Source organism: Perognathus longimembris, chromosome 2 (assembly GCF_023159225.1).
Source record: "Perognathus longimembris pacificus isolate PPM17 chromosome 2, ASM2315922v1, whole genome shotgun sequence".
NCBI classification, from domain to species: domain Eukaryota; kingdom Metazoa; phylum Chordata; class Mammalia; order Rodentia; family Heteromyidae; genus Perognathus; species Perognathus longimembris.
In genome coordinates this window covers 84,767,914-84,795,209 of record NC_063162.1, presented here as the reverse complement: position 1 = coordinate 84,795,209, position 27,296 = coordinate 84,767,914, and the positions used below count along the sequence as shown (strand labels likewise).

Below are 27,296 nucleotides of genomic sequence, written 5' to 3'. Positions count from 1 at the left end.
AATGTTTCCTCTTCTCCCAAACAACCAAAACATTCATATTTTGGAAGATTATCTAAAATCATTAAGTCAAAGGAAGTGTCTTTATTTATTTATTTATTTATTTATTTATTTATTTATTTATTTTTTGGCCAGTCCCGGGCCTTGGACTCAGGGCCTGAGCACTGTCCCTGGCTTCTTTTTGCTCAAGGCTAGCACTCTGCCACTTGAGTCACAGCGCCGCTTCTGGCCATTTTCTGTATATGTGGTGCTGGGGAATCGAACCCAGGGCTTCATGTATACGAGGCAAGCGCTCTTGCCAGTAGGCTATATCCCCAGCCCAGGAAGTGTCTTTAGAGATGTAGTTAGACTTTATAATTAATCTTTATGGATTTTTAAAAAAAATTTTTTTTGCCAGTCCTGGGGCTTGGACTCAGGGCCTGAGCACTGTTCCTGGCTTCTTTTTGCTCAAGGCTAGCACTCTGCCACTTGAGCCACAGCGCCACTTCTGGCCATTTTCTGTATATGTGGTGCTGGGGAATTGAACCCAGGGCCTCATGTACACGAGGCAAGCACTCTTGCCACTAGACCATATCCCCAGCCCCGGAAAATTTTTTTTAAACTTAGAAAAGCTGTGATCTCTATGGTTGGGATATTCATTTGGAGAACTTTGTTCTCTTAACACTTGTTCCTTTCTGTATTTTAATTTTGGTTTTTATGTTATTTTGCCTCATGTTGCTTTTCCATTTTTTGTTTTTCTGAGGCAGAATCTTACTGCACAGGCTAGGCTACATTAGCCTAGAACTTGATATGTAGCTCAGGCTAGCCTCAAATTCAAGATCATCCTGCTTTACACTTCCAAGTACTGGGATTACAGGCATGTACCACAATACCTAGTTCTTTTTTTTTTTTAAACTGGAAATATTTTGAAGTAGGACAATTTATTTTTGTATTAGACATAAATATAATGCCACCATTCATCTCTAAAACTTAGGTTATTGTATTAGAAAGAGTATTTTTGACATTTTCAAGTGCCTTTACAGGTGCATTTGAAGAATACAGAAATAGAAAATACGAAGCTTGTGTCAGAGGTTCAGACTTTAAAGAATTTAGATGGAAACAAAGAAAGCGTGATTACTCATTTCAAGGAAGAGATTGGCAGACTGCAATCATGTTTGGCTGAAAAGGAGAATCTGCAAAGGGCTTTCCTGCTTACAACCTCAAATAAAGTAAGTATGGTGTATTTAAAGATTCTAAAACATGTCTCTATTAAATGTATGTAATTTGATTGCTTTTATTACTTTTTTGCTTGTTTCTATTTTAAACTTTACCCATCTATTTCTTTTGAAAAAGTTGAAAACTTAAAGTTGAAAGAACAGAACAGAACAGTGGATAGCTATTTTGCCTTTTTTTTTTTCTTTGTTGGAATTACTGGAGTTAGAATTCAGGGCTTTGTGCTTGCTATTAGCCACTCTACCACGTAAGCCATGCCCTTGGTCCTTGCTTTGTTTTTCAGGTAGGATCTCTAGTTTTTGCCTAGGTGGTCTCACAATGTGATCCTTTTATGTATGGCCTCCCATGTACTTGGGATCACAGGTATGCACCATTATGCCTGCCTTGATGATTAAGATGGGCTCTTGTTAGTTATTTTACTTTTTTAGTTGTGTCATTATTGGAGATTGAACTCAGTGCCTGGGTGTTTTTTCTGAGTGTTTGTACTCAAGGCTACCTCTATCACTTGAGCTATAGCTCCACTTCTAGCTTTTGGACAGTTATTTGGAGATAAAAGTCTCATAAACTTGCCTGCTTGGGCAGGCTCTGAACCTTGATACTCAGATCTCAGCTTGCTGAGTAGATAGGATTATAGATGTGAGCCACTGGTGCCCAGTTCCAATTTTGCTTTTTGTTATTTTGGAGATAGATTCTCGGGGACTTTGTTGCCTGGGTTAGCTTTGAACCAAGATCTTCAGCCTCCTGAGTAGCTAGGATTACAAAACATGAGCTACTGGGCACCTGGCTTAATTTGCACCATTCTTGTCAGATAATGTTAAATTTGCTTGTTATTATAGATATGCCTTTTCTTTTTTTTGATTATTAAGAAATCTACAAATAATACTTGACATTCATTTAAACACCCTGCTCTCCTTTTTTTTTTGGTCGGTCATGAAGCTTGAACTCTGGGTCTAGGCACTGTCCCTGAGCTTTTCAGCTCGAGCCACCCACTGTGCCACTTCCAGTTTTCTGGTGGTTTATTGGAGATAAGCGTCTCACAGACTCCTGAGTAGCTAGTATTACAGTAGCTAGGATTACCAGGGCTGGCTAGGCTTAGAACTTATCAAATAAATTTCTATTTTGTATTAATTAGGAAGGGCTTGTGCTAGAAGGCACAAGTTTCAGTTGGTTTACACCAAATAGTTTTGCAAGTATTGCTTTTGGAGTCGTTTGTCTTTTTATCCTTTGTCTCTCTCTCGATATTCCCTTTCACTTCCCTAGTTCTAATACCAGTATATACAGGATCCAGTGTATTCAGATGAGATACTGTGATAGGGCGGGTACAACCACAGGAAGGGGATACAAGAGGATCATCAACAATAGAAGCTATGGTTTCACATGGCATGTTGAAAGTGATTACAACAGTGATATAACAGTCGTTTCCATAACGTGGAGTTCATTTCACTTAGCATCATCTTATGCGTTCATAAGGGCATAGCTTTTAGGCTCTTGTGATCCTCTGCTATGACTAGCTTCTAAACCTGTGCTAATCTAATTATTCCCTATGAGGGAGACCATAGAATCCAGGTTTCTTTGGGTATGGCTCACTTCACTTAGTGTAATTTTTTTCAATCCTTCCATTTCTTTTCAAATGGGCCAATGTCATTCTTTCTGATAGAGGCATAAAATTCCACTATGTATTTGTACCACATTTTCCTGATCCATTAGTCTATTGAGGGGCATCTGGGTTGGTTCCATATTTTAGCTATGACAAATTGTGCTGTGATGAACATTGTTGTGCTGGTGGCTTTAGTGTGTTCTTGTTTGTGGTCTTTTGGGTAGATGCCCAAAAGTGGGGCTGCTGGGTCATAGGGGACCTCTATGTTTAGCCTTCAGAGGAATTTTCCACACTGCTTTCCAGAGTGGCTGAACCAGTTTACATTCCCACCAACAATGAAGTAGGGTTCCCTTTTAGTCACTTCCCCTCCAACGTTTGTTTTTTTTGTTTGTTTGTTTGTTTTGTTTTTTTGCCAGTCCTGGGCCTTGGACTCAGGGCCGGAGCACTGTCCCTGGCTTCTTTTTGCTCAAGGCTAGCACTCTACCACTTGAGCCATAGCGCCACTTCTGGCCCTTTTATGTATATCTGGTGCTGGGGAATCGAACCGAGGGCTTCATGTATACAAGGCAAGCGCTCTTGCCACTAGGCCATATCCCCTAGTTTGTTATTGTTAGTTTTCTTGATAAAGGATATTCTTACTGGGGTGAGGTGGAATCTCAATGTTGTTTTGATTTGCATTTCTATTATGGCCAGTGATATAGAGCACTTTTTCATATGTCTCTTGGCCATTCTCATTTCCTCGTCAGAGAAGTCTCTTTTTAAGTCTTTAGCCCACTTATTGAGGGGGCTGTTGGTTCTTTGCGGTTTTGTTTTAGAGGAATTTAATTTTTTTAATTCTGCATATATTTTAGATATGAGGCCTTTGTTGTATGGCCAGATCTTTTCCCAATCTGTGGGCTTTCTGTTTATTTTGCGAGCTATGTCCTTTGCCGTGCAGAAGCTCTGCAGTTTGATGCAGTCCCATTTGTCCATCCTTTCCTTGATTTGTAGCATTTCTGGGTCTTTGTTAAGGAAGTTTCGTACTGTGCCAAGGAGTCCAAGTGTTTCTTCTACTCCTTCTTGTAGTGTTTTCAGGGTATCTGATTTTATTTCGAGGTCTTTGATCCATTTGGAATTGATTTTGGTGCAGGTGATATATAAGGATCTAGTTTTAGTTTGTTGGAGGTGTTGAGCCAGTTTTGCCAGCACTATTTGTTAAAGAGGCTGTCTTTCTTCCATCCTATTTTTTAGCTCCTTTATCACAGATTAAGTAGGCATAGTTCTGTGGGTTCATTTTTGGGTCTTCAATTCTGTTCCATTGGTCTTCAGGCCTGTTCCGGTGCCAATACCAAGCTGTTTTTATTACTATAGCTTTATAATACAGCTTGAAGTTTGGTACAGTTTGAGAATTGTTTTATGATAATTAAAACAATTTAATTTTTAAAAGTTGTTTAAAATATATGAAAATAGTTTTTTAAACCTTTTTTTTTAATGTTGTGGGTCTTGAACTCTGGGCCTGGGCACCACCCTTGAGCTCTTCAGTTCAAGGTAGTGCTCTACTACTTGAGCCACAGCGCCACTTCCTTTTTAAACCATTTTTAAAAATGAGGGTCAGTTGTAGCTGAAGGGTTTGGGAGGATCTCATTCTTTGCATTTAGGAGTCTTCTTTCAGCCAAGACTTTAAGTTCTGGTGTGTGGCCTGACTTTTTGTACTTTAGTTTCCTCATGAATAAATCAGTAGCAATGTATCCTTTTTAGGGTAGATACATGGTGAAATCTAAAACAAACCCTTAAGTTTTTTTATAGTACCTATTTATACATAGAAGAAGCATTATTTAAAACTTTGGATCTGTCAAAATGTATATTAAAGCGGGTTTCTGCTGCTTTTTTTTTAATTGAACGACTTAATTTATAGCTATATTTTCTTTCTCCTTAGGAAGATACATTTCTTTTAAAGGAGCAACTTCGCAAAGCAGAGGAACAGGTTCAGGCAACTCGACAAGAAGTTGTCTTTCTTTCTAAAGAACTTAGTGATGCTGTAAATGTGCGAGATAAAACAATGGCAGATTTACACACAGTGCGCCTGGAAAATGAGAAAGTGAGAAAGCAGTTAACTGATGCACTGGCAGAACTTAAACTAAGTGCTGTGAAGAAAGAACAGGTAAAACAAGTTACTTTTTTTTTTTTTTTTTGGCCAGTCCTGGGCCTTGGCCTCAGGGCCTGAGCACTGTCCCTGGCTTCTTCCCGCTCAAGGCTAGCACTCTGCCACTTGAGCCACAGCACCGCTTCTGGCCGTTTTCTGTATATGTGGTGCTGGGGAACCGAACCTAGGGCCTCATGTATCCGAGGCAGGCACTCTTGCCACTAGGCTATATCCCCAGCCCAAAACAAGTTACTTTTGAATTCCTGTGTTGAACCAGAAACAACTATGAAGTCCCAAGTCAGGTCACATTTCCATTCATTTTACTTAATCATTATAACCTCTTGGGTTGAAATTATGTAAGGCTCAAGAAAAACTTCTGTCAGCACAATTCCTAATGGCTAGTAAAAGCTACTCTATTAAATATGTTTTGATGTCAAGTATATATTGCCTTGTTTGGAACTTCTTGTTTACTAGCTATATAAAATGATATTATGGTTATTTACAAGAGTAATAATTGTTCCTCAGGAGGTGGATTATTTTCCTCTAGTTTTTAAAGGAATCTTAAGTCTAAGAATATAAAGTTGGATTTATGAGGAGAATTAGTGTGGCTCTGTAGCCTAAGCCCAAAACAATAAAAATTAAAAGTCAGAAAGAAAAAGTGTGAAAATGAAGTTGGGATTTACTATTACATTATGAGGTGTGAGGGCTCTTTTTTTCTTTTTCTTTCTTAGGAAAGAAATGGTACACTCGAACATGAGTTACGAAGAGAAGTTGAAGATCTGAAACTCCGTCTTCAAATGGCTGCAGATCATTATAAAGAAAAATTTAAGGAATGCCAGAGACTCCAGAAACATATAAATAGACTTTCAGATCAGTCAGTAAGTTATCACTGAATTCCTACATAGCAAAGTATTTTCCTCATCCACATGTTTTTATCAGTTTCTGAAAATAAAATAATCTCTTGATTTCAAGTCTGTATTTTAATGTGTCACTTTCGAAACAGCCATATATGAATCATGGCACCAAAATATGTTACCTTTTGATATGAATCCAAGTCAGAAAAAGATATGCTTAATTCCGAGGTTCTAAATGCACCAAATTCATTATGGAAATTTAGGGCAGTCAGGTTGACCTTCGTCCTTTTGTCCAGCAAGAGAAGAGTTCAGGCAAGATACAGACATAGTAGAGGTAACAGGAAACTTTAATTTGAAGTAAATGTGGTAGAGGATAAGAGAGCACATGCCATAGATATGCCACGGGGAAGATAGTACTTCAGCCCATCTCAGCTTTCTTGTACCATCTTCCTTGTTACAGAAAATTGGAGTCCCTGAAGATGGCTTTCCTTTTTGTTCCTATAGGTGTGGCATTTAGTGCCATGTTCCTTATTTCCTCATTCTTTTGTCCTTTTTTCTTTTTTTGGCCCCAGCTCATTGCCCCATTTTGTTGTCCATCTAGTTTTGGTTTACCAGCTTATCTTGCTATCTGCAAGATTTGTAATATTTCTATTTTCTTTTAAAATCAGAAATTCCTAAGGGGGAGGGGAGAGGGGGGAAATAAGGGAGGAGGTAACAAATTGCACAAGAAATGTACCCACTGCCTTACGTATGAAACTGTAACCCCTGTGTACATCACTTTGACAATAAACAAGTAATTATTAAAAAAATAAAATCAGGAATTCTTATTTACTGAAGAGCTAATCAGTGTACCACAGGCAGCAGCCAAGAACAAAAAAGAAGTTCTTGATTAATATTTTTATCACTTAAAACTCTGTATATGCTATTGAATCTCTTATGATAAAGTTACTTATCTTTGTTGAGATTCACCATTGATTTATCTCTGTGTTTAGATGTCATTACTTTCTTAATTGTCATTAGTGGCTTCTATTCATACCCAACAGATAAAGAGACTGGGTCATTTGTGACTGGGTAGGTAGATTTGTAGTAAAATAAAGAAATTACTTGGAGTTGTATATTTATGAATCATTAAATAATATGTAAATATGAGATTTGCTATGTGAAAGAATCATGGGAGTGTAGAAGGAGCATATTTAAAATCTGGAATGGAAAGTAGTACCACAGTTGTCTTAGAATGTATAGTATAGATGGTATTTTTCTAGTTTAATCTGAAAGCAGGCAAAAGGGAGTATATAGTTTAGTGGGAAGGCTTTTGTCAACAACATACAGTATGAGTCATCTAGAAAGATTTTTGGTGGCTGAAGGAAAACTTGAGAGATATCTATGAATGGCTCTTTTATCTCACTAGAAAATGTTTTCTTTTGCATTGATAAAGATAATGATGTGATGTTAGCCTTTTGACTTTTCTTTAAATTTTATTTGTAATATTTTGTTAGTACTGGGGTTTGAGTTCAGGACAGTATACTTCCTAAGTAGGTGCTCTACCACTGAGCCATTTCTCCAGCCCTGTTTTTGTTGGCTTTTAAAACAACAGTAGCTTTGCAGACCTTCAGGCTTTCCTTTTATGATTGTTAGTTATTGAAGGAAAGTAGTATGATTAAATTTGTGGAGATTTTGCAACTCATTGTTTATGTATATTTTGAATAGGTCAATAATACTGTCTTCATAAAGAAGATTGGTAATCAGCAGAAAGTGAATGATGCTTCAATAAACACTGACCCAGCCACTTCTACCTCTGCTACAGATGTAAAGCAACCACTACATTTTGCAGGTAAAAAGGCTACTTTTTCTGCAGATTATCCTGCATTAAGAAGTATGCTGACTTATACTGTCTTTTCCATGTGAGAATATCAGGGTGCTTATTAAAATTCTATTCGTGAGGGAATGGAAGAAAAGGGAAAACTGGTGTCAGTAATATGTTAATTTTGAATGTGAACATACAAAATATGAGTGTGAATATTCATATTGATGAGAATCTTCCCTTGAGCTGGTATTGTGAACACTCATTTGAACTATATGGGAAAAAGTAGCCTACAATGACACTGAAGATTTTCTAATACAAAAATTGAATTTTCACTTCATACTCCTCTAAATCTATGGAACTTTGAAGCACTTCTTTTGTAATCCTTTAATTTTATAATTCTGTAGAGCAAATATATATTACTTGTTACATTTCTTCCTCTCCCCCTCTTCACACCCTCTATGGTTTGATTTGGGGGAAAGGGGAGCTGCTTTGGGGCATTGTGGTACTTCTTTTGTTAGTGTACCTTGGCTGATAAGTTACATTTTTACTTATACAAATACTATAGAACAAATTAGGAATATAATGAACCATGTGATTGATATGAAAGTTTGAATTAACTAGGTTTCCCTTATCTTTATTTCCCCACACTTTTATGTAAACAGAGATCTAACAATAGGGAAGCCAGTACTAAAGAAAGTACCTGTCTTTGCTCAATGTGTGGGGCTAATTGTTACAATAGTCGTTTTGAACATGAATATCATAGGCTATTAAGTAGTAAGGAATTTTGATCTCCACAGGACAGAATCCGGCCTTCCATTTCTGTGTCCTCTGCATGGGTTGAGTATCCTTTTTCTAAAATGTTCAGGATTAGAAATGTCAGACTTCGGGCTGGGGATATGGCCTAGTGGCAAGAGTGCCTGCCTCATATACCTGAGGCCCTGGGTTCGATTCCCCAGCACCACATATACAGAAAATGGCCAGAAGTGGCGCTGTGGCTCAAGTGGCAGAGTGCTAGCCTTGAGCAAAAAGAAGCCAGGGACAGTGCTCAGGCCCTGAGTCCAAGCCCCAGGACTGGCCAAAAAAAAAAAAAAAGAAAGAAAAAAAAAGAAATGTCAGACTTCAGTTTCCATATATTGGAATAGTGAGATTTTTTAGTGGTAGATTGCTTCTGTTTCGAAAATCTGAAATCTAGTGTTGTTACATTGGTGTTTAAAACATTTCAAGTTTTGGAGCATTTTTTTTCAGTGAATTTTGAGTTTCATATTTTAGAATTGGTGATGTTCAACCAGAAATGTTACAGAGTCCTCAATAAAGACTTTGTGAATGATAATGAAGTACTGGAAGAATTATTTAAAATATATTCTCAAAAAGATGGGTTTCTTATTCTTTCTATTCAATTATATGAGGAGAAATATATTTGAGCATTTTGGAACTAGTTTTAGCAGATTATAAAATAGAGTGGCCTTTTTCTTATTAGATTTTTAGTTCCATCCTAAATTATTTAAAGTTTCTCATGTAAAAATGATCTTTCTTTTTTTTTGTTGTTTTATTTGTTTTGTTTTTGTTGCCAGTCCTGGGGCATGGACTCAGCCTGAGCACTGTCCCTGGCTTCTTTTTGCTTAAGGCTAGTACTCTACCTCTTGAGCCACAGTGCCACTTCTGGCTTTTTTCAATATATGTGGTGCTGAGGAATTGAACCCAGGGCTTCATGTATATGAGATGAGCATTTTACCATAAGGCCATATTCCCAGCCCCAAATGATCATATTTATGATACACATAGATGTTTCTTCAGTATTTCATTTGTTATGTTTCATAATATACTGCTTTTAAATTTTCTGAAGAGGATAATAGTATAAAAGACAAATACTTTTTAACAAAATCTTAATTTTATGCCTTTTTATAGCAGAGACAGATTTTGACATGCTAACGAAAGGTCAACTCTGTGAAATGACCAAAGAAATTGCTGACAAAACAGAAAAGTATAATAAATGTAAACAACTATTGCAGGTAAGTTATCTCCTTTTCGAGTGAACTTGGGTTTATTAAATATAAATGCCTATCTGTGTTGCTTCTGTTGATTTGTATTCTAGAGATGTTCCATTCCTGTCTTTAGTTTTACTTTCACTTTTGGATTGCTGATTTAGAGGCCCTGTAGCTACAGGCCTGTGGTGTTAAATTATGATTCTAAAGTCAGTATTTTCTGTTAATACAGTGAAATGTCCTTGTTTGGATAATGAACAATTAATTGAGATTATAACCTCAGAAGTAGAGAAGCTGAGGTAGAAGTTCAATTAATTGAGATTATAACCTCAAAAATAGAGAAGCTGAGGTAGAAGTTCAAGGTTAGCCTGGGCTATAGAGCAAGACTGCCTGAAAACAAGGACACAAAACTTTATTCCATATATATTATTCAGTTTTGCAGCTTTCTTGGTAAAATACTCCTAGAAGTCAATATTTGCAGTGGAGAGGAAAGTTATTTTGTGTGACTTTGGCTTAATTAGATTTGTGTTCGTATTTGTATATGGTGCTTTTTTTAGGTCTACAGAATGAAAGCTCACTGTAGTAATTTAAAGTATCTTTTGGTACTTGCTTAAAATAGTATTTTTCCATTTAATTTTTAACTTGTTTACTTGAGAAGATTCTTCGGCAGAAGAGATGATTAGTACAATACTGAAGCATACTAGATTTAAGTTTTGTAAAATTACATAAACCGAAGTGCTCTTTCCTGCCACTTTCCAGTATAAGTATTTTGAGAATATTCTATGTTGTTCTTTATATTCCTTTTTATTGCTGGTATTATAGCCTTTGTATGACTGATGCAATTTGTTTAGTCGCCAGTGGATGGGCATTTGGGATTTTTTTTTTTTTTTTAAATGTCATTTACTCAGTATTATTGTTTATACAACAAATGTAGCAGTACTTGTGGTCAATAACTATCATGGATTTAAGCACATTTAAATATTTGGACAAATATTTTATAGTGTATTTCAATATTCATCAATCATACTTAATCCCATGCACGTTTATTTATTTATTTATTGCTAGTTCTCAGGCTTGAACTCAGGGCTTGAGCACTGTCCCTGGCTTCTTTTTGATCAAAGCTAGTACTCTACCAATTTGAGCCACAGTGCCACTTCTGGATTTCTATATATGTGGTGCTGAGGAATTGAACCTAGGGCTTCATGTATACAAGGCTAAGCACTCTTGCCACTAGGCCATTTTCCCAGTCTTTGGGATTGTTTTTGATAGTTACAAATAAACTTGCTATGACTTTGTGACCTAACAGTTTTTGTTTCTCTTAGTAAATATATGGGAATGTAATAATGAGGTGATTTGGTAGTAGGTGAATGTTCTAATGAGAAAATTTACCTAATTGTTTTTCATAGTACTATTATACCATTTTTTGTTTTGTACTCAGTTCAATGAGTATGTAATGAAGATGTCAGTGTGGTTTTAATTTCCATTTCCACTTAATGCTAAACTTTACCTATGCTTGTCAGTGCTTTATTCTCTCTCTCTCTTTTTTCTCTCTCTCTGAATGAGTGTTCAAGTCTTTTGCTATTAAAAATTTTGAATTTAGCCTGGGAATGTGGCTTAGGGGTAGAGTGCTTGCCTAGCTTGTATGAAGCCCTGGGTTCCATTCCTCAGTAACATAAACAGAAAAAAAATAAAAAGTGGCGCTGTTGCTCAAGTGGTAGAGTGAATGCTAGCCAGAGCATATTACACACAGTAGGCAAAAGCTCTACCAATGAGCTGTATATACACTTATAGCACATTTGGATGTTTTAAAGTAAGGACTTACATTTAGGTCTTGGAACACTCTTGAGTTAGTTTTTGTCTGTGGTATGAGATAAAGAGTGTATGGCTTGGAGCTGATCTAGTCTTATCACTTCAAAGGTGTTTTCTCCACTAAATTTTCCCTAAGTACATTTTGAACTTCACCTTGAAGAAATTCAAAATGTGATTGGTATATTTAATTTCTGTCATGATTTGTAGCTTTATGATTTGCGTTATAAGAAAAAGCAGCCATTATAAACTATTTTGATTTCCTCCTTTTGCAAAAGCAATATATACTTATTGTGAAACATTATGGCAGTACAGACATAAAGAGTAGATAATAAATAATGCTTCTGTGGTCCTGATCCCTACTAGAGCTGTTAATGTTTTGGTTTACATTTTTCTATGAACACAAACCATACACATTATACATAATAATATAAAACAACTACTAAAAAAAAGAACTATGCTATGTATTTGTTTTTGCCACATGCTATTTTCAATTAGCATTTTGAATTGACATTTTTCAATTTGTATGTCCACCTCTTTTGTGTGTGGTGGGGGGTGTGGGGTACGCCAGTCTTGGGGCTTGAACTCAGGTCTTGGGTGCTGCCCCTTAGCTTTTTTGCTCAAGGCTAGTATTCTGCTACTTGAGCCACAGCTCCACTTCTGGCTTTTTTTTTTTTTTTTTCTTTTTTGGTGGGGGCAAAGAGGGTAGTTTACAAGTTTACAAGGTGGGGAGGTAGGTACAAGTCTCCTGAACTCTCCTGCCCATGCTGGCTTTGAAAACAACCATCAGATCTCCAGTGTAGGATTACAGAAGTGAGCTACCAACTCTCGGCTATATGTCATTTGTTTTTTAGTAGGTAATATGCTGTTACTTTATGGATATTAAATTCTTGTGTTAAGTATTTCTGACCATTTAAATTTGTATACTTTTAGTATTATAATAAACAGCATATATCTAGGTTTGTTTTATGGATGCATATTCTATATAGATTTTAAATCTTTTTGTGATTGTACTAATTTTGTTTAGGATGAGAAAACCAAATGCAGTAAATATGCTGATGAACTTGCAGTAATGGAGCTGAAATGGAAAGAACAAGTGAAAGTTGCTGAAAATGTAAAACTTGAACTAACTGAGGCAGAGGATAATTATAAAGTAAGTTTATCATCCCCTATTGTATGCAAACTTGAGGCATAATACTTAGATGTAACTGCTAATTTTGAAGGTGTGCTACCTATACTTTTTGATACTGGTCTTGGAGTTTGAACTCAGGGCCTGAATGCTGTCCCTAAGCTTTGTTTGTTCAAGACTAGTGTTCTACTGCTTGAGCTGAAGCTCCACTTAACATCTTTTGGGGTAGTTAATTGTCTCATGGGCTTTCCCTCCTGGGCTGGCTTTGAATCACAATCCTGGGATCTCAGCACCCTGAGTAGCTAGGATTAAGGTATCCAGCTTCTATTGTATATTTTGAAGGATTTTTTTTTGTTGTTGTTGTTTTTTTTTTTTTTTGGCCAGTCCTGGGCCTTGGACTCAGGGCCTGAGCACTGTCCCTGGCTTCTCCCCGCTCAAGGCTAGCACTCTGCCACTTGAGCCACAGCGCCGCTTCTGGCCGTTTTCTGTATATGTGGTGCTGGGGAATCGAACCTAGGGCCTCGTGTATCCGAGGCAGGCACTCTTGCCACTAGGCTATATCCCCAGCCCTATTTTGAAGGATTTTTAAGTCTAACTTTTAATATTAAAGTGTTAATATTTTAGGACCAGGAATATGGCCTAGTGGCAAGAGTGCTTGCCTTGTATACATGAAGCCCTAGGTTCAGTTCCCCAGCACCACATATATAGAATATGGCCAGAAGTGGCGCTGTGGCTCAAGTGGCAGAGTGCTAGTCTGGAGCAAAAAAAAAGCCAGGGACAGTGCTTAGGCCCTGAGTTCAAGGCCCAGGGCTGGCAAAAAAAAAATAATAATAACCAATATTTAGGTTATGTAGCCCAAGTTAGCATTGGATTCAGATACTACTGCTTCAGTAGCCTGCCTATTCTGTCAGAGAATTGTAGCCATGTACCACCAACATCTGGCTTGAATATGGAATAATTTTTTAAAATTACTTATGACATATTACAGTACAAAAATTTCAACATCTTGAGATAATTTAACATTTTCATGCAAGTGTTATTAGAAAAGGAAGGGAATAATGAAATGATCACTTTTTTTTATCTTTAACAGCAGGCAAAATTACTGGCTCTAGTGTCTCACGTCTACAATCCCAGCTACTTGGGAAGCTGAGACCTGAGAATCCTGGTTTGAAACCAGCTGGGTAGACAAATCTGTGAGACTTTTATTTCAAGCTACCTTCAAAAGAACAGAAGTAGAGATGTGGCTAAGTGGTAGAGTGTTACCCTTGAGTGAAAAAGCATGAAGTGCTGAGTTCAAGTCTTAATAGTGGCAGAAGGAAAAAAAAAGGGAAAGAAAGAAAAAAGATAAAAGCAAAATTAAATAATAAAAATTTGGGCTGGAAGCATGGCTTAAGTGGTACAGCGTTTACCTAATAATATTTGCCCTGAGTTCAAACCCCCAAACAACTTCCTCATACATACACAAAAATGAATATAATTAGCCATCAAGTTCATACACTTAAAGCCACAATACTAATGTATATGCATATCAGTTTATAATAAATAAATTATATAGTAAGTGTAACTATCAATACTTAGTATTCTTTATTTATTGAAGAAAATATTCCTTCAGGTCAAATTTAGAAAAAGTAGACTTGGAACATTTTGCATTTTGATTACAAAGGCAAATTTGGAACTTGGGCAAGAGAAAGGTCATAAATTAATGTTTGTGGTTATTTCAATGGGTTTGATAGTTGGAAAGTGAAGAAAACTTTCAGAAAGAAGAAACTTAGTAAAATACTCCTATTTGTGGTTGCTTATACCTGTAAATCCTAGCTAACGCAAGATGCTGAGATCCAGATGATTTCAATTAGAAAACCTACTAGCAGAAACCATGAAGAGACTTTCCAGAATAACCAACAACAACAACGAAAAAAGCAGATCTGATCATTGTCAGCCAGTCCACAAGCCTAGCCAATTGGAGGTTCTGAGTTCAAACCCCAGTTTTGCACACACACACACCCTTGCTCCCTATAGAACACAACAAAACAAATAATAATAATAATAATAATTTCTTTATTTTCAGCTTCAGTTGGCAGAGAAAGACAAAGAAATAAATAATCTGACTTCACATTTGGAAAACCTCTCCAGAGAGAAGGTATTGAATAGTGTGCTGTAAGAAACATACTGAACGTTGAATAGCTTTTAAATATTTAGCCTATAAGAAAAATGCTTAAGTTGAAAATTACCAGTTTGGTATTTGAATATTTTATATCTAACAGTAAACTTTATAATGCTCAAATTTAAGAATCTAGTGAGATTTTAAAAATTACTTATGAGTGTATTTCAACTTTTATTGCAGTAAAGTATTTTCTGAACCTGCAACACCTGATATTGAAATAGCAGTACATTTGTCATGTAAAGATGCTGTAGGGCCCTGTTTCGGAGTGGTGATTTGGGGGCTGAGGATTTAGCTCAGCAGAAGAGTTGCCTGCCTGCCTGCCTGGCAAGTGCAAGGCCCAGAGTTCGGTCCACAGCTCGCCGCGGTGCGGGGGGGGGGGGGGGGGCACTATAAAAGACACCTCCCTACCAAATAAAAACCAATAATAAGGCAACTGAGTGGTAGATTGTGGTACTTTTGGTATATCCCCAATCCAGTTTTAGGATCTGTGAAGATATCATAATCATACTTGAACACTATTTGGATATTTTCCTTCTGTGTTACATTTCTGTTATTGATATGAAAGCTGGGGTTGTGTATTAAGAATTCAAGCAATAGCACTGAACTCCATTGGTACTTACTGCTTATGCATTTACCATAGTAGAAGGGAAAGCCAGATTCATTAAGATGATGAAACAGTAACTCATTTATTGCAGCTTGATTTTTTTTTTTTTTCTGGTGTGGTGCTTGAACTCAGGGTCTTAGTGCTGTCCCTGAGCTTTTTTGCTCAAGGCTAGCACTCTATCACTTTGAGCCACAGTGCCACTTCTGGCTTTCTGGTTTTTAATTGGAGATAGGAGTCTCTCAGACTTTCTTGCCTGGCTTGGCTTTGAACCATGATCCTCAGATGTTAGCCTCCTGCGTAGCTAGGATTACAAGCATGAGCCATCAGTGCCCAGCCTGATTCTTCTTATACATCTTTTTAACATTATGTGATGAAATGAAAAGTTTCATCACAGCATTTCTACCTAATGAATTGGGATGATTCTCTTAGCCCTTCTGTGATTTATTTTTTTTGGGGGGGGAGGGGAAGAGAACTGTTTTACTTATCACACAAATCCAAAGAAACACATTTTGATTATCCAGACTTAAGGTATGTAACAGTGAGCTGGTTACTTAAAGGGACAGCAATTGCTACTCTTTGTTGCTGTTGATAAAATTCAAGCTTTTAAGCAAAAATTAAAAACTTGGAAAATGTGTGTCTTTCATCTGAACTGGATGCCTAATAATGCTTACAAAGTTGATCTAGTGAGACTGGCTATAATTAATTACATAACAAAAATGTACCTAACTCACCGAACCAGGAATTTCCGTAATAACGTTATGCTTGATAAAAGAGTCATTCAGAGTATAATCTAAACCTCGAGGATGGATTACTGTGCATGGGTTACTGTGGTGCGAAGTTCTTATTTTTCAATTCCACCTCATTTCCCACATTTGTCCTTCATCTACTAGAAAGAAAAACCTTCTTTATATCTTCATTGGTGTTTCAGCAGCAATGTTCTCACATCAGCTAGTGTCCTCTGGTTTAATTAAATTCTGATACCAGCTGCTGCAAGTTTGCATGGCCCTCATAGGTAAAGGATTACCACTTCAATTAATTGCCAGCTACAAGTGAGCTGCCTACACTTTGCAGCTGAAAACAAATTGAGGGCTCCCACAATACCTACCATAAAATGTTTTCTTAGAATAACCAGGGAAACATTAATGGTCATTATTTACAATTTATCATAATGGGTAAAACACAGATCCAATTGGAGGAAGTCCATAGGACAAGATTGTGGTGCCAAGCTTTGTTCTTTCCAGGTATCATCAAGCTGGGAAGTTATCCAAGTTTTGTCCTTTCAGAATTATTGTCTGTGGTTTCTTTACCAACATGATTTTGTGTTGTGAAAGCATTATGTAAGTGATTTAACTATAACTATATTCAGCCACCATCCTTACAGGTTGGAGGTGGTTGCCAGGATGAGTAGGAGAATGTCCTGGCATTTTCAACCTTCTAATCGTGCTGTGTGCTAGTATTTTTCAGTGAGCAGCCTCATCCCTTGAAACTGTCTGAGAACTTACTCTGTTGTTACCTTATTAACATAAGCAAATGTATCCTAGTTCTTACTGTGGAAATTCCAAGGTTTGAGAAGCCTATGTCAAGAACCAAAATAAATATCAAATACACACAGAATTAACTTGTACCACTGTTTGATGGGGTTTTTTCATGTTGGTCCATCCATTTGTTATAGTCTGTCTATATGTAGTATCTATTATTCATTTTCCTTCCTACCAGTCATATTTTTTCCTATCTGATAATCATCAATATATGATACTCCTTTTAGTCATTGGATAATAGGTTATTGACCTTTTTAACTTTGGGTTCATATAATCCCACTTTTGGTTAATGAGTACACTTTCTAGCAGGTTCCAAATAGGCCAGGCTTCAAACATTGTTAGGTTTTTTGAAGATTTAGCTTCTTTCTGACACTTCAAGATAAGGTCTAAGCTCATCTTGCCTTAAAAAAAAATCATATCTGTGGAATCAGCCATTTTGGTGAGAAAGAAGTTCTCTTTCCACCATAGAATCTGTTGACTCCGAAGAGTCTTCCTTCTTTACTGGTAGGGAATAACTAGAAACCAAAATAAAATAATAGGTTGTAATTTTTCTCATTATTTCTGGTGCTCATTGCTTTTAGATTCTTTCAGAAGATAGAGAGCTAGGGAAAATTTCTATTTTAGGTACTCTGAATTCTACTCTAAGCTCACAGCATTCTTCCTTTAGTCCTCCTTTCTATTTGTTTAGCCCTTCTACTATGAGATTTTCCGTAACACCACACATTTATTCTTTTATTCTTTTATATTTATTCTCTTAAACCCAGTAGACCACATAAAGTTTTTCGGAATTACTTACCAATATCACTATGACAAGGATATATCTAAGAGTGGAAGATTGTGTTCAGTCCTCTTGCCCCTAATGTTAACTTAGATTTGTTGTATTGCTTCCCTCCTCCTGACACCCCATCTGAAGTACACTTGTTTCTGATTGGATTCAGTTTCAGACATTTCCCCCTATACTTAGTTCTGTTATTTGTTATTTTAGCATACAATGAGTGCATTCTTGTATTTTCCCAATGCCCAAACTATATAAAATTTACTCTTAGAAATATCATTGTTTCCCATGCCACTTCTGTTCCATCTCTTCCTGATAATAGTTTGTTCTCTTGTTTTTTCACAAATAATTACATGTGTATTTTTTTTATTTTCCTTTGGGTTTTTCTTGGAATCTCTGCCAGATTTTGCTCATGTATAGTGAAAATTTTCCCTTTGCTATTAGTAATTTGGAGGCAGATATTTTGAGAGTATCTTGTTCCTCATCAGACTTTCCACGCAGTATTTTTAGCATTTATTAATGACCTTCTAGCTCCATCATTCTTTCTATATTGACTATTTGGAATTTTTCTGTAAGAATGAGTTATCTTTTCATGTTCCTTTATTTGTTCATTGATTTTTGTTAGTTGTAGACTCATGTATTCCTATTTTATTTAGTAGGTTGTAATCCATCACAACCAGTTTGCTACTCAGATCACATCTTCCTTTAACTAATAAATCCTATTTCAAACTAGCTGCTGTGCCCTTTTAATATGCCCCTCATTATTTGTTGAGCCCCAACATTTGTGGTACACAGAGGTTTATCTTGTAGTTTTCCTGCCCCAATCTTTTCTCCTAGGAACCCTATTCCTTTTACTGGAGAATGGACTTTAGAAACCAAGATCCATGCATTTGGGGAGCTTTCAGTACATCTTAATACTTACACAGCTGTAAAACAGAGTTCTCTGTCTCATGGAGTGTGTGTGTATGTGTCTGTCTGTCTTTGTTTATTTAAAAAAATCAAACATCCCCACCACTCCCTTTCCCTGCAAAAAAAAAAAAAAAAAGAAACTTATGCAAGTCCATACTGAAACCATTACAGTTAAGTCCTGTGGTTTCAGACTATAGTTTCTGTGAGACAGGAATTCAAGCTGGTCCTCTGACTCTGGATGTCTCAGAGAACTGGAGTAAGATGCCAGGTTGACGTTCGTGTCAGAGAGCATAAATGTACCTTCATGATTACTCTAGAATTTGTTGCAGTATTCATTTTCTTGAGGGTTGTTGGACTGAGGGACACAACTTCTGCTTTCCTTTTCTCATTTCCCTTTTTTTCTTTTTTTTTCCTTTTTTTTTTGTATCTTTTTTTTTTTTTTTTTGGCCAGTCCTGGGCCTTGGACTCAGGGCCTGAGCACTGTCCCTGGCTTCTTCCCGCTCAAGGCTAGCACTCTGCCACTTGAGCCACAGCGCCGCTTCTGGCCGTTTTCTGTATATGTGGTGCTGGGGAATCGAACCTAGGGCCTCATGTATCCGAGGCAGGCACTCTTGCCACTAGGCTATATCCCCAGCCCCTCCCTTTTTTTCATTCTCACTTATATATGTATGTATGTGTGTATGTATGCATCCATGCATGTATACAGTGTGATCTTTTGAAAATACAAAACTGGTCAGCTGCCTTTGGCTTACGCCCATAATCCTAGCTCCATGGAGGCTGAAAACTGAAGAGTGTGGTTCAAAGCCAGCTATGACAGAAAAGCCCACGAGACGCATCTCTAGTTAACCACCAAAAAGCTGGAAGTAGGGGTTGGGAATATATATGGCCTAGTGGTAAAGTGCTCGCCTCATATACATGAAGCCCTGGGTTCAATTCCTCAGCACCACATATATAGAAAAAGCAGGAAGTGGCGCTGTGGCTCAAGTAGTAGAGTGCTAGCCTTGATAAAAAAGAAGCCAGGGACAGTGCTCATGCCCTGAGTTCAAGCCCCAGGACTGGCAAAAAAAACCCAAACAAAATAAAAATCTGAAGTAGAGTTATGGCTCAAGTGGTAGAATGTGCTAGCCTTGAGTGCAGAAAGCTCAGGAACAGCACCCAGGCCCTGTGCTCAAGCCCCAGGACCTGCATGTGTGGCACATGCACAAATTCTTCTCTCCGCCTTCTCTGTCTCCCTCTCTCCGCCTCTGTCTCCCTCTCTCCCGCTCTCTCTCCCTTACACCCCCCCCCCTCCAAAACTGATCACTTTCTTATTAAAACTCCTATCCACTTTCTATCCACTTACCAATAATCTTAACTTACCAAAAATCTTAACATAGCTCGTGATATTTTATATAATATGACATCTACTCATCTTCAGAGACAGATTCTTTATCCTCAAGCATAGAATATAGATTAGTGGTTCTCAAACTGGAGCTTGCATTGAACTTAACCTGTATGACTTGTTAAAAGAGATTCTAGGGCCCATTCCAGAATCAGGATTTCAGACTAGGTCTGGCAAGGGGCTGAGATCTGCATTTCTTGTTGTTGGCTGCTGTGGCGCTTGAATGAATTCAGGGCTTAGATGCACTCCCTGAGCACTTTTGTGTTCAAGGCTAGCACTCTACTAATTGAGTTATAGTGCTGCTTCTGGCTTTTTCTTGACTAATTGCAGGTAAGAGTCTCAGGAACTTTCCTGCCCTGACTGGCTTTAATTTTTTAAATATTTAATGTTGCCCTTGCAAGTTCTTAACTTATTCATCTTTCTTTTTGTTGTTGTTAATTCTAGGAACTTAAAAGGAGTTTTGAAAATCAGATAGAAAGGAAAATGGAAGGTGAGAGCCCCCAGCAGATTTCACAATGTCTCAATGCATGCTCGGAGCACAGTGGTCATGTTCCTGTTCTTCTGAATGCTCAGCCAGTTCTGCAATATGGTAACCCTTATGCAACCCAGGAAACAAGAGGTCATTAAAGTGTTTTTGGCTTTGGGATTAGCTGAATTTGGAGAATTTTTGTTTTTGTTTCTTGTATTTTCATTGGATTGGAGAACCACTAGTTCAGTCAACACAAATAGAAACATTCTGGTTTTTGTTTTGTTTTCAGTTGTAATGTTTAATGTTGGTGGCATCATTTAGCAGTGATATACCATAAATTAATGTATAATCTATTTCTTATTACTTGTACTTATTACTTCTGTGCACCATTGGGTTTAACAGTAAATTTTTGTTTTCTTTGAGATGGAATCTTACTGTGTATTTCTGGCTGGATACTTTTGCCTCAGCCTTCTGAGCGTTGGGATTATAGGCTTATGCCACAGTGCATAATGGGCTTTGCTGCCTTTCCTCTTGTTCACCCTTCTTGTGTTTTATTTTGCAGTGCTACTACTGCTAATCTACATTCCTGTCCCTTACTGGGTTCTTTGTTCCTGTTCATAGTATTTAAATATCATAGTACTTAGTATATGTTAATTTTAGTACTGGGTTAACCCTACCTTTCTAAACTTTTCCCCTGTTTCTTCTGAAATTTTATTACAGATGGAGCAGATGGCACTTTTTACCCAGATGAAATCCAAAGGCCACCTCTAAGAGTCCCCTCTTGGGAAGACAATGTTGTTTGCAGTCAGCCTGCTAGAAACCTTAGTCGGCCTGATGGTTTAGAAGACCCAGAGGATAGCAAAGTAAGTTGAATTTCCATGGTCTGAACCCTTAGGTTTTCCAACTTTAAAGTTAAGGGTTTATGTGTATGTGGAAAGAGTGTATACTTGTATTTTCATATAATTGCCTCTACTTGATTTTTCAAAAAGAAACCTGCTTATATTTTAGTTTGAAAATAACTCATTATGCTTTCAGGATTTATATACTAAGGTAACAGATAAAGTTTAAAGAATAATTTTGGAATATTGTAGGCATCAGTTAATACAGTCTTAATTATCTCTAATTCATTACATTCATTCTTTGTAAATGCTCCAGGATAGAAAAAGCACTGCATACTGAACCATTTTTGAATATTTACATCTTAACTGTAAAATTTAAGGTGAACTCTATTATCTTGATTATTATAGTATCGTTTGGGAGAAATATTCTTTTAGATACCGTTATTATAATTATTGTAACATTTCTTATTCTGTGGTAGCAAAACAATACTGATGATAGTTGAATTAGTTTATGTGGTCTTTTATTTCAAAACACTTTTATTTAAGAGATTTTTTAACTTTTGAAATACAGGGTTTTTTTTTCTTCACAGCAACTCTTCTTGGATTTCCTGTGCATTAAGATAAATTTGAAAGAAATGCTTTATTGTGCTCTTTATAAATACACTTGGTATCATGACCTGTTTCTCATTTAAAGTAGTTTGCTGCATTTAATTGCTATTAACCTTTGCAGAAACTGATCAGTGTTCAGACAGGCATGATTTTAGCCTTAGTGTTCAACACCCATAATGGTTAAAAATGTATTTCTCTATCCTGCCTTTTGGCCTCCTATGTCTATTACTGAGAATAATTAGGAAAACTGTCAGAACTTTTGTAGCCTATTTAAGGCCTGGAGTATTATCTTATTTTTTTTTATACCTTTTACATTTTGCATATTTAATCTGATCATTCTTGACACGATTGCTACATGTGACAAGCCCTTCTCTTCCATAGTCATCTGCTTTAGTTTAATTAGCAAAACGTTCTTCCTGATCTGTGTACTTTGCCCTTCTGTAAACCCGTGAAAAGCAGTGTTAGAGTCTTGTGCTCATTTGCTGACATGCTTAGATTTGGTAATGAGATGAATATGCATACCTGAAATAATTGTGCTTTGTGATCAGAAGATTTTTCACTTAGACAGAAAACAGTTTTTATGCATATTCAAACCTTTTAAATTCTTTTTATTATCACAGCAAAGATGACTTTTAAATGAAGTATTTTTAGTAAGAAATGGAAAACAAATTTGAATTGACCTGTTCTTTCTATTTCTTTGCCCTGAAATAATTAACAAACCACAGGGTGCCAGTAGGCACCATTGAATCAGTTAGCCTACTCCTTTAGCCTATCTCAGAAAATGGTCAGCTTTTAAAATCCTTTTATAATAACTCCCATTTGCCTAATAATTGCAGTAAGTCTAACATCACAATTGCAGTGATAGTCATGACAGTAAATATTTCTATATCTGTTTGCTCTAAAGCTAAGCTTCTTAGATACAGTACCTCATTTGTTCTTCATAGCAGTACTGAGAAGTGTGAGTTTTAAAAAAAGCTTCTTAGATATAGTACCTCATTTATTCTTCATAGCAGTACTGAGAAGTGTGAGTTTTAACTACTGATACTTTATAGTAGTAGAAAGTGAGAAACAGATTAAATAGCTAGCCTCAAATCACACAGCTGATAAAGATAAAAAGCAGGATTTGAATCTTGTCAGTTTGGCTGTGGAGGCTGTAGTCTTAGGTGAGGTCACACCAAAGGTTTCTATTGATTCTCAATTAGTGGCACTTTTTGTTACCATTTCAGTAGGGTTTTATTTATTGCTTACTTTGGTTTTTAGATTTCACAGTACTACTTAAGTCAAAAGAAATAATGTGTTTTCCTAGGAAATTTAGTAACCATTATGAAGATATTTTTATTTCCTTTTAAAATAACTACAGAAACTAATAGGCAGTGTAGATTTTGGCCATTATGCTGTTAATTTCTCAATCTTTATAATTCTACTGGACCAGCTGCTTTCATTTCCCATTTTGTTTTGTCAGGGTGGCATACTGGGATTTGAACCCTCACACTTTTGGCTGGCTTGCTTGCTTGGCTGTTGGCTCTGTTACCTGGCCTCTCCTTCCATCCCTATGTTTTGCTGATTAATTTTAGAGATGGGTTCTATTGGACTTTTCTGTCAGAGCTGGCTTCTAACCTCCATCAGTCTAGATCTCAAGATTTATGAAGAGCTGGCATTACAGGCCACTTGCTTTCTTTCATTACAGCTTCAAAACTAGTATGTCACTGAGAGGACTAAAGTTGGTCTGGTCCTAAACTGATTATTTATGTGATATGTGACAAATATAAAGATTTCCATTTTTTTCTTGCATATTTACTATCCCTAAAAATTTAAACCCACCGAATATCTGAATTTGTACTAAGCACTTTCATACCAATTTTTGGAAACACAAGTCTAAATCCTTGTTGCTCAATGTTTTTTATGTAGGAAAGGAAGTAGCATCTCCAAAAATACTGCTAAAAATGCAGAATCTCCCATTCTATTCCAAATGTACTGTGTATCAGATTGTATTTAGTGAAATTCCTAAATGATCATGTATTTGGTAAAGTTAGGAATGCACTGGTCAGAACTACTTTCTCCATTAGTCTTGAACTCCGGGTCTGGGTACTGTCCCTGAGTTTTGGTGCTCAAGGATAGCACTCTATCACTTGACTCACAGCACCACTTCTGCCCTTTCCTGAGTAGTTTATTGGAGATAGAGTCTCATGGACTTTCCTGCAGGGTCTGGCTTTGAACTTTGATCCTCAGATCTCAGCCTCCTGAGTAGCTAGGAGTACAAGCCTGAACCATCAGCGCCAGACTTATTTTTATTTTCCCTTTCTAATGCACATCCAATATATTCTCCACTTACTTTCATTCTTTTCTTTTCTGGATTGTTTCCCATTTTCTTTCATTCTCTGTCTTTCAGGAAGACTAATGACGTTCACGAATTCTTTTAATATATTGATTGCTTTCCTGTTGATTGCTTTCCATATGAATTCTTCTCCAGGGACTCCTAAACTGCAGACAGTTTTTATTGATACACATATCTTCATGACACATTCTTAGTGATTATTCACAGAAAGGTCTGTGGCTCTAAAGGGTCTGTGACTCCAAATTGCTTTAAAAAAAAATCAAAGCCTGTTTCCTACTTGCCATTGTGCAAGAGTTTTTTTTTTTCCTCATTTTTTTTTTTTTACACTTTTCACGGTCTTATTTTTTTTTATTTTGTTATCTGTTTATAAATGTAGATATAATTACAGTCAATTCATTTTTATTTAGAATATCAACAGTTTAATGGGAAAAGGATAATCTTAACAAATGGTTTCTTTGAACACTCAATATCCTCAACTCAGACTGTATACAAAGATAACTTAAATTGGGTCTAAATGTGAAAAGTTAAAAATCAAACTTATTCCTATATTTTCTTTGTTTATGTGGTATTAGGCAATGGCTTGTTTCATGACACTAAAAGTTAAATAATAGGCTATCATAAAAAGGATTCTGTGTTTTTAATCATTTTTTAATGTGTAGCTATTTTCTCTTGGCATTCTATATCCTGCTTGACTTGAAAAATTTTTGTTTTAATGTGGTGCTAGAGATGGAACCTCATCATGCATGCATGTACACACTTATCCATTCATGCATGAACTTAGCATGTGTACAGTTATCTGATGTATGTTCAACAACTGCTACTGAGCTGTATTACTAGCTCCATTGGTTGGCATCTCTTAATGCTGATTTCCCTCTTTCTATAACCAGGTGATGTCACTGAGATCTTGAGGACTACTTAAGTATTTGTGGCTAAGTTTAGTTAAGGAAATATGCTTTATTTATGTATTTAGCCTTCTAAATTATTTAGGATTTAGGTCACCTAAGGAAAGTAATATTTGACGACAGATTTATTGAGATAGAGTTTATGTGAAAGATATATTGTTCAGGGGCCAGAAGTGTGGCTTAAATGATAGAGCACCTGCCTTGTAAACCTTAGGTTCTGAGTTCTCAAGTACCACCAACATACATAAATAAATTAAAAATAAAGCAGGTAATTCAGTGGTTTAAATTTTTTTAGAAGTTTCTACTTACCTACTTTGTGTGTAATAAATCCACAAATAAGGCTGAATCATTGTGAGCTTGTTTATATATTTTTAAATATATATAAATTGTACAGTTCTGTGTTCTTCCATCGACTGACACAGTACTGGAAATGAGTATCTGATAAAGTTTAGCAATAATATCTCATAAAAAGGCGTGTAACCAGTTCTCCATAATGTTTTTTTCCTTATTTCTTCAGATTTTTTTTTCTCTTTCAAGATGAATCTGAAATTTTTGTTCATTATCACTATTCTGTTTAAAATAAGCAGTTTTAGTATTTTATCCTTGGAATCCTGAATCTGGGCGCTCGAGTAACCTGGTCCAGAATCAACATTTACTGACATATAGAATGAACATTGCTGATTCAACTGCTGTATCATCTCCCTTCTTTGTACAGAACAGACTTAAAAGCTTCCTGGATTGTACTTATTTGAAGATGTAACTTTTTTTGTTTGTTTTATCCTGCTTTCTCCATCTCCTATTTTCTTTTTACCCAGTTACATCCTATGGCAATTATGTGTACAAAAGCACTTTCTTATGTGATAAATACAGGAAAAAAGCTTCTTTCTTTTAACTTTGAAGAAGGAAAGATGGTCAGCATGATAGCCAAGTACCCACCATAAAACATTTTGTTTGTTAATTTATTTATTTATTTATTTTTTTTGGGCCAATCCTGGGCCTTGAACTCAGGGCCTGAGCACTGTCCCTGGCTTCCTTTTGCTCAAGGCTAGCATTCTGCCACTTGAGCCACAGCACCACTTCTGGCCGTTTTCTGTATATGTGGTGCTGGGGAATTGAACCCAGGGCCTCATGTATACGAGGCAAGCTCTCTTGCCACTAGGCCATATCCCCAGCCCTTGTTTGTTAATTTAAAGTGCATTTTCAGGGCTGGGGATATAGCCTAGTGGCAAGAGTGCCTGCCTCGGATACACGGGGCCCTGGGTTCGATTCCCCAGCACCACATATACAGAAAACGGCCAGAAGCGGCGCTGTGGTTCAAGTGGCAGAGTGCTAGCCTTGAGCCGGAAGAAGCCAGGGACAGTGCTCAGGCCCTGAGTCCAAGGCCCAGGACTGGCCAAAAAAAATAAAAATAAAATAAAGTGCATTTTCATACCACTTTTTTGGTACCTCCTCCTGTGACACACGTGACTAGCTCATTAATAGCTCTAGGGTAAGCATGATTGCCCAGCAACATAAATAATGCTCAGCCATGCCTGCACCTGCTCACAGGCTGTTAGGTCATGACACATGGGTAGCTCATAGCTGCTAAGGGGAAGAAAAAAGGCACTGCTTTCATGTTCTGGCCATTGATACAGCATGTACAAATGTCTAGTAAATTAGCACTGGAATGCAGTTACAGAATTACAAATTAAGAGTATTCCTTGTGATTTAAAATCAGGTTTTTAGATGTCTCACTTGATAATCTCAAAACTAGAATTTTGCTTTTGGTTTGTTGCATTGCATTGCTTTGCTTTAACATGTGTTTACCAGTTGGATTTCCCAGTGTATATACCTGTGTAAATACACATTTTATTCCTGTATTTATGATTTCTATATAATGTGCATTGAATTTATTTGGAAATGTTTTGAAAGTTAATAGCTTAATGCAGTGATGATATGCTTATGAAAGTGGCCACTCCATCTACCCCATCTACAGAACAATAAAAAAAGTAGTAAAATGGCTCAAGTAGGTCTCCTGCTTTCACTTGATTCACATGTACAGGTGCAGTATGTCTCCATTTCAGTGACTACAGCTTTTTATTGTAGCTTAAAACTTCCCCCCATCAGTCTCCCATCAGTGCTTTTTTCTTTCTGTGGCTTTAGTTACGCACAATCAACTATGACCTGAAAATGTTAAGTGAGAAATTCTAGAAATAAACAATTTGTAAGTTCTAAAATGTATTATCATTTTAAATGGTCTGTTGAAATCTCAGACACAGCTACCTAGTATGT

General features: G+C 36.7%; 1 protein-coding gene across 2 annotated transcripts in view; it reads left to right on the top strand.

The window, feature by feature from the left end:
• Positions 1-27,296, top strand: part of Tax1bp1 (Tax1 binding protein 1) — a 73,159-nt gene that overhangs the window by 43,436 nt on the left and 2,427 nt on the right. Inside the window, exons 8-16 of one of the 2 annotated variants that reach the window (XM_048339620.1) lie at positions 1,020-1,205; positions 4,722-4,946; positions 5,660-5,806; positions 7,490-7,613; positions 9,492-9,595; positions 12,402-12,527; positions 14,569-14,640; positions 20,316-20,361; positions 21,061-21,203. In XM_048339620.1, coding sequence (XP_048195577.1) covers positions 1,020-1,205; positions 4,722-4,946; positions 5,660-5,806; positions 7,490-7,613; positions 9,492-9,595; positions 12,402-12,527; positions 14,569-14,640; positions 20,316-20,361; positions 21,061-21,203 — 1,173 coding nt within the window. Of the gene's footprint in view, positions 1-1,019; positions 1,206-4,721; positions 4,947-5,659; positions 5,807-7,489; positions 7,614-9,491; positions 9,596-12,401; positions 12,528-14,568; positions 14,641-20,315; positions 20,491-21,060; positions 21,204-27,296 lie in introns of both variants that reach the window. The other variant, XM_048339619.1, reaches the window with a different exon arrangement.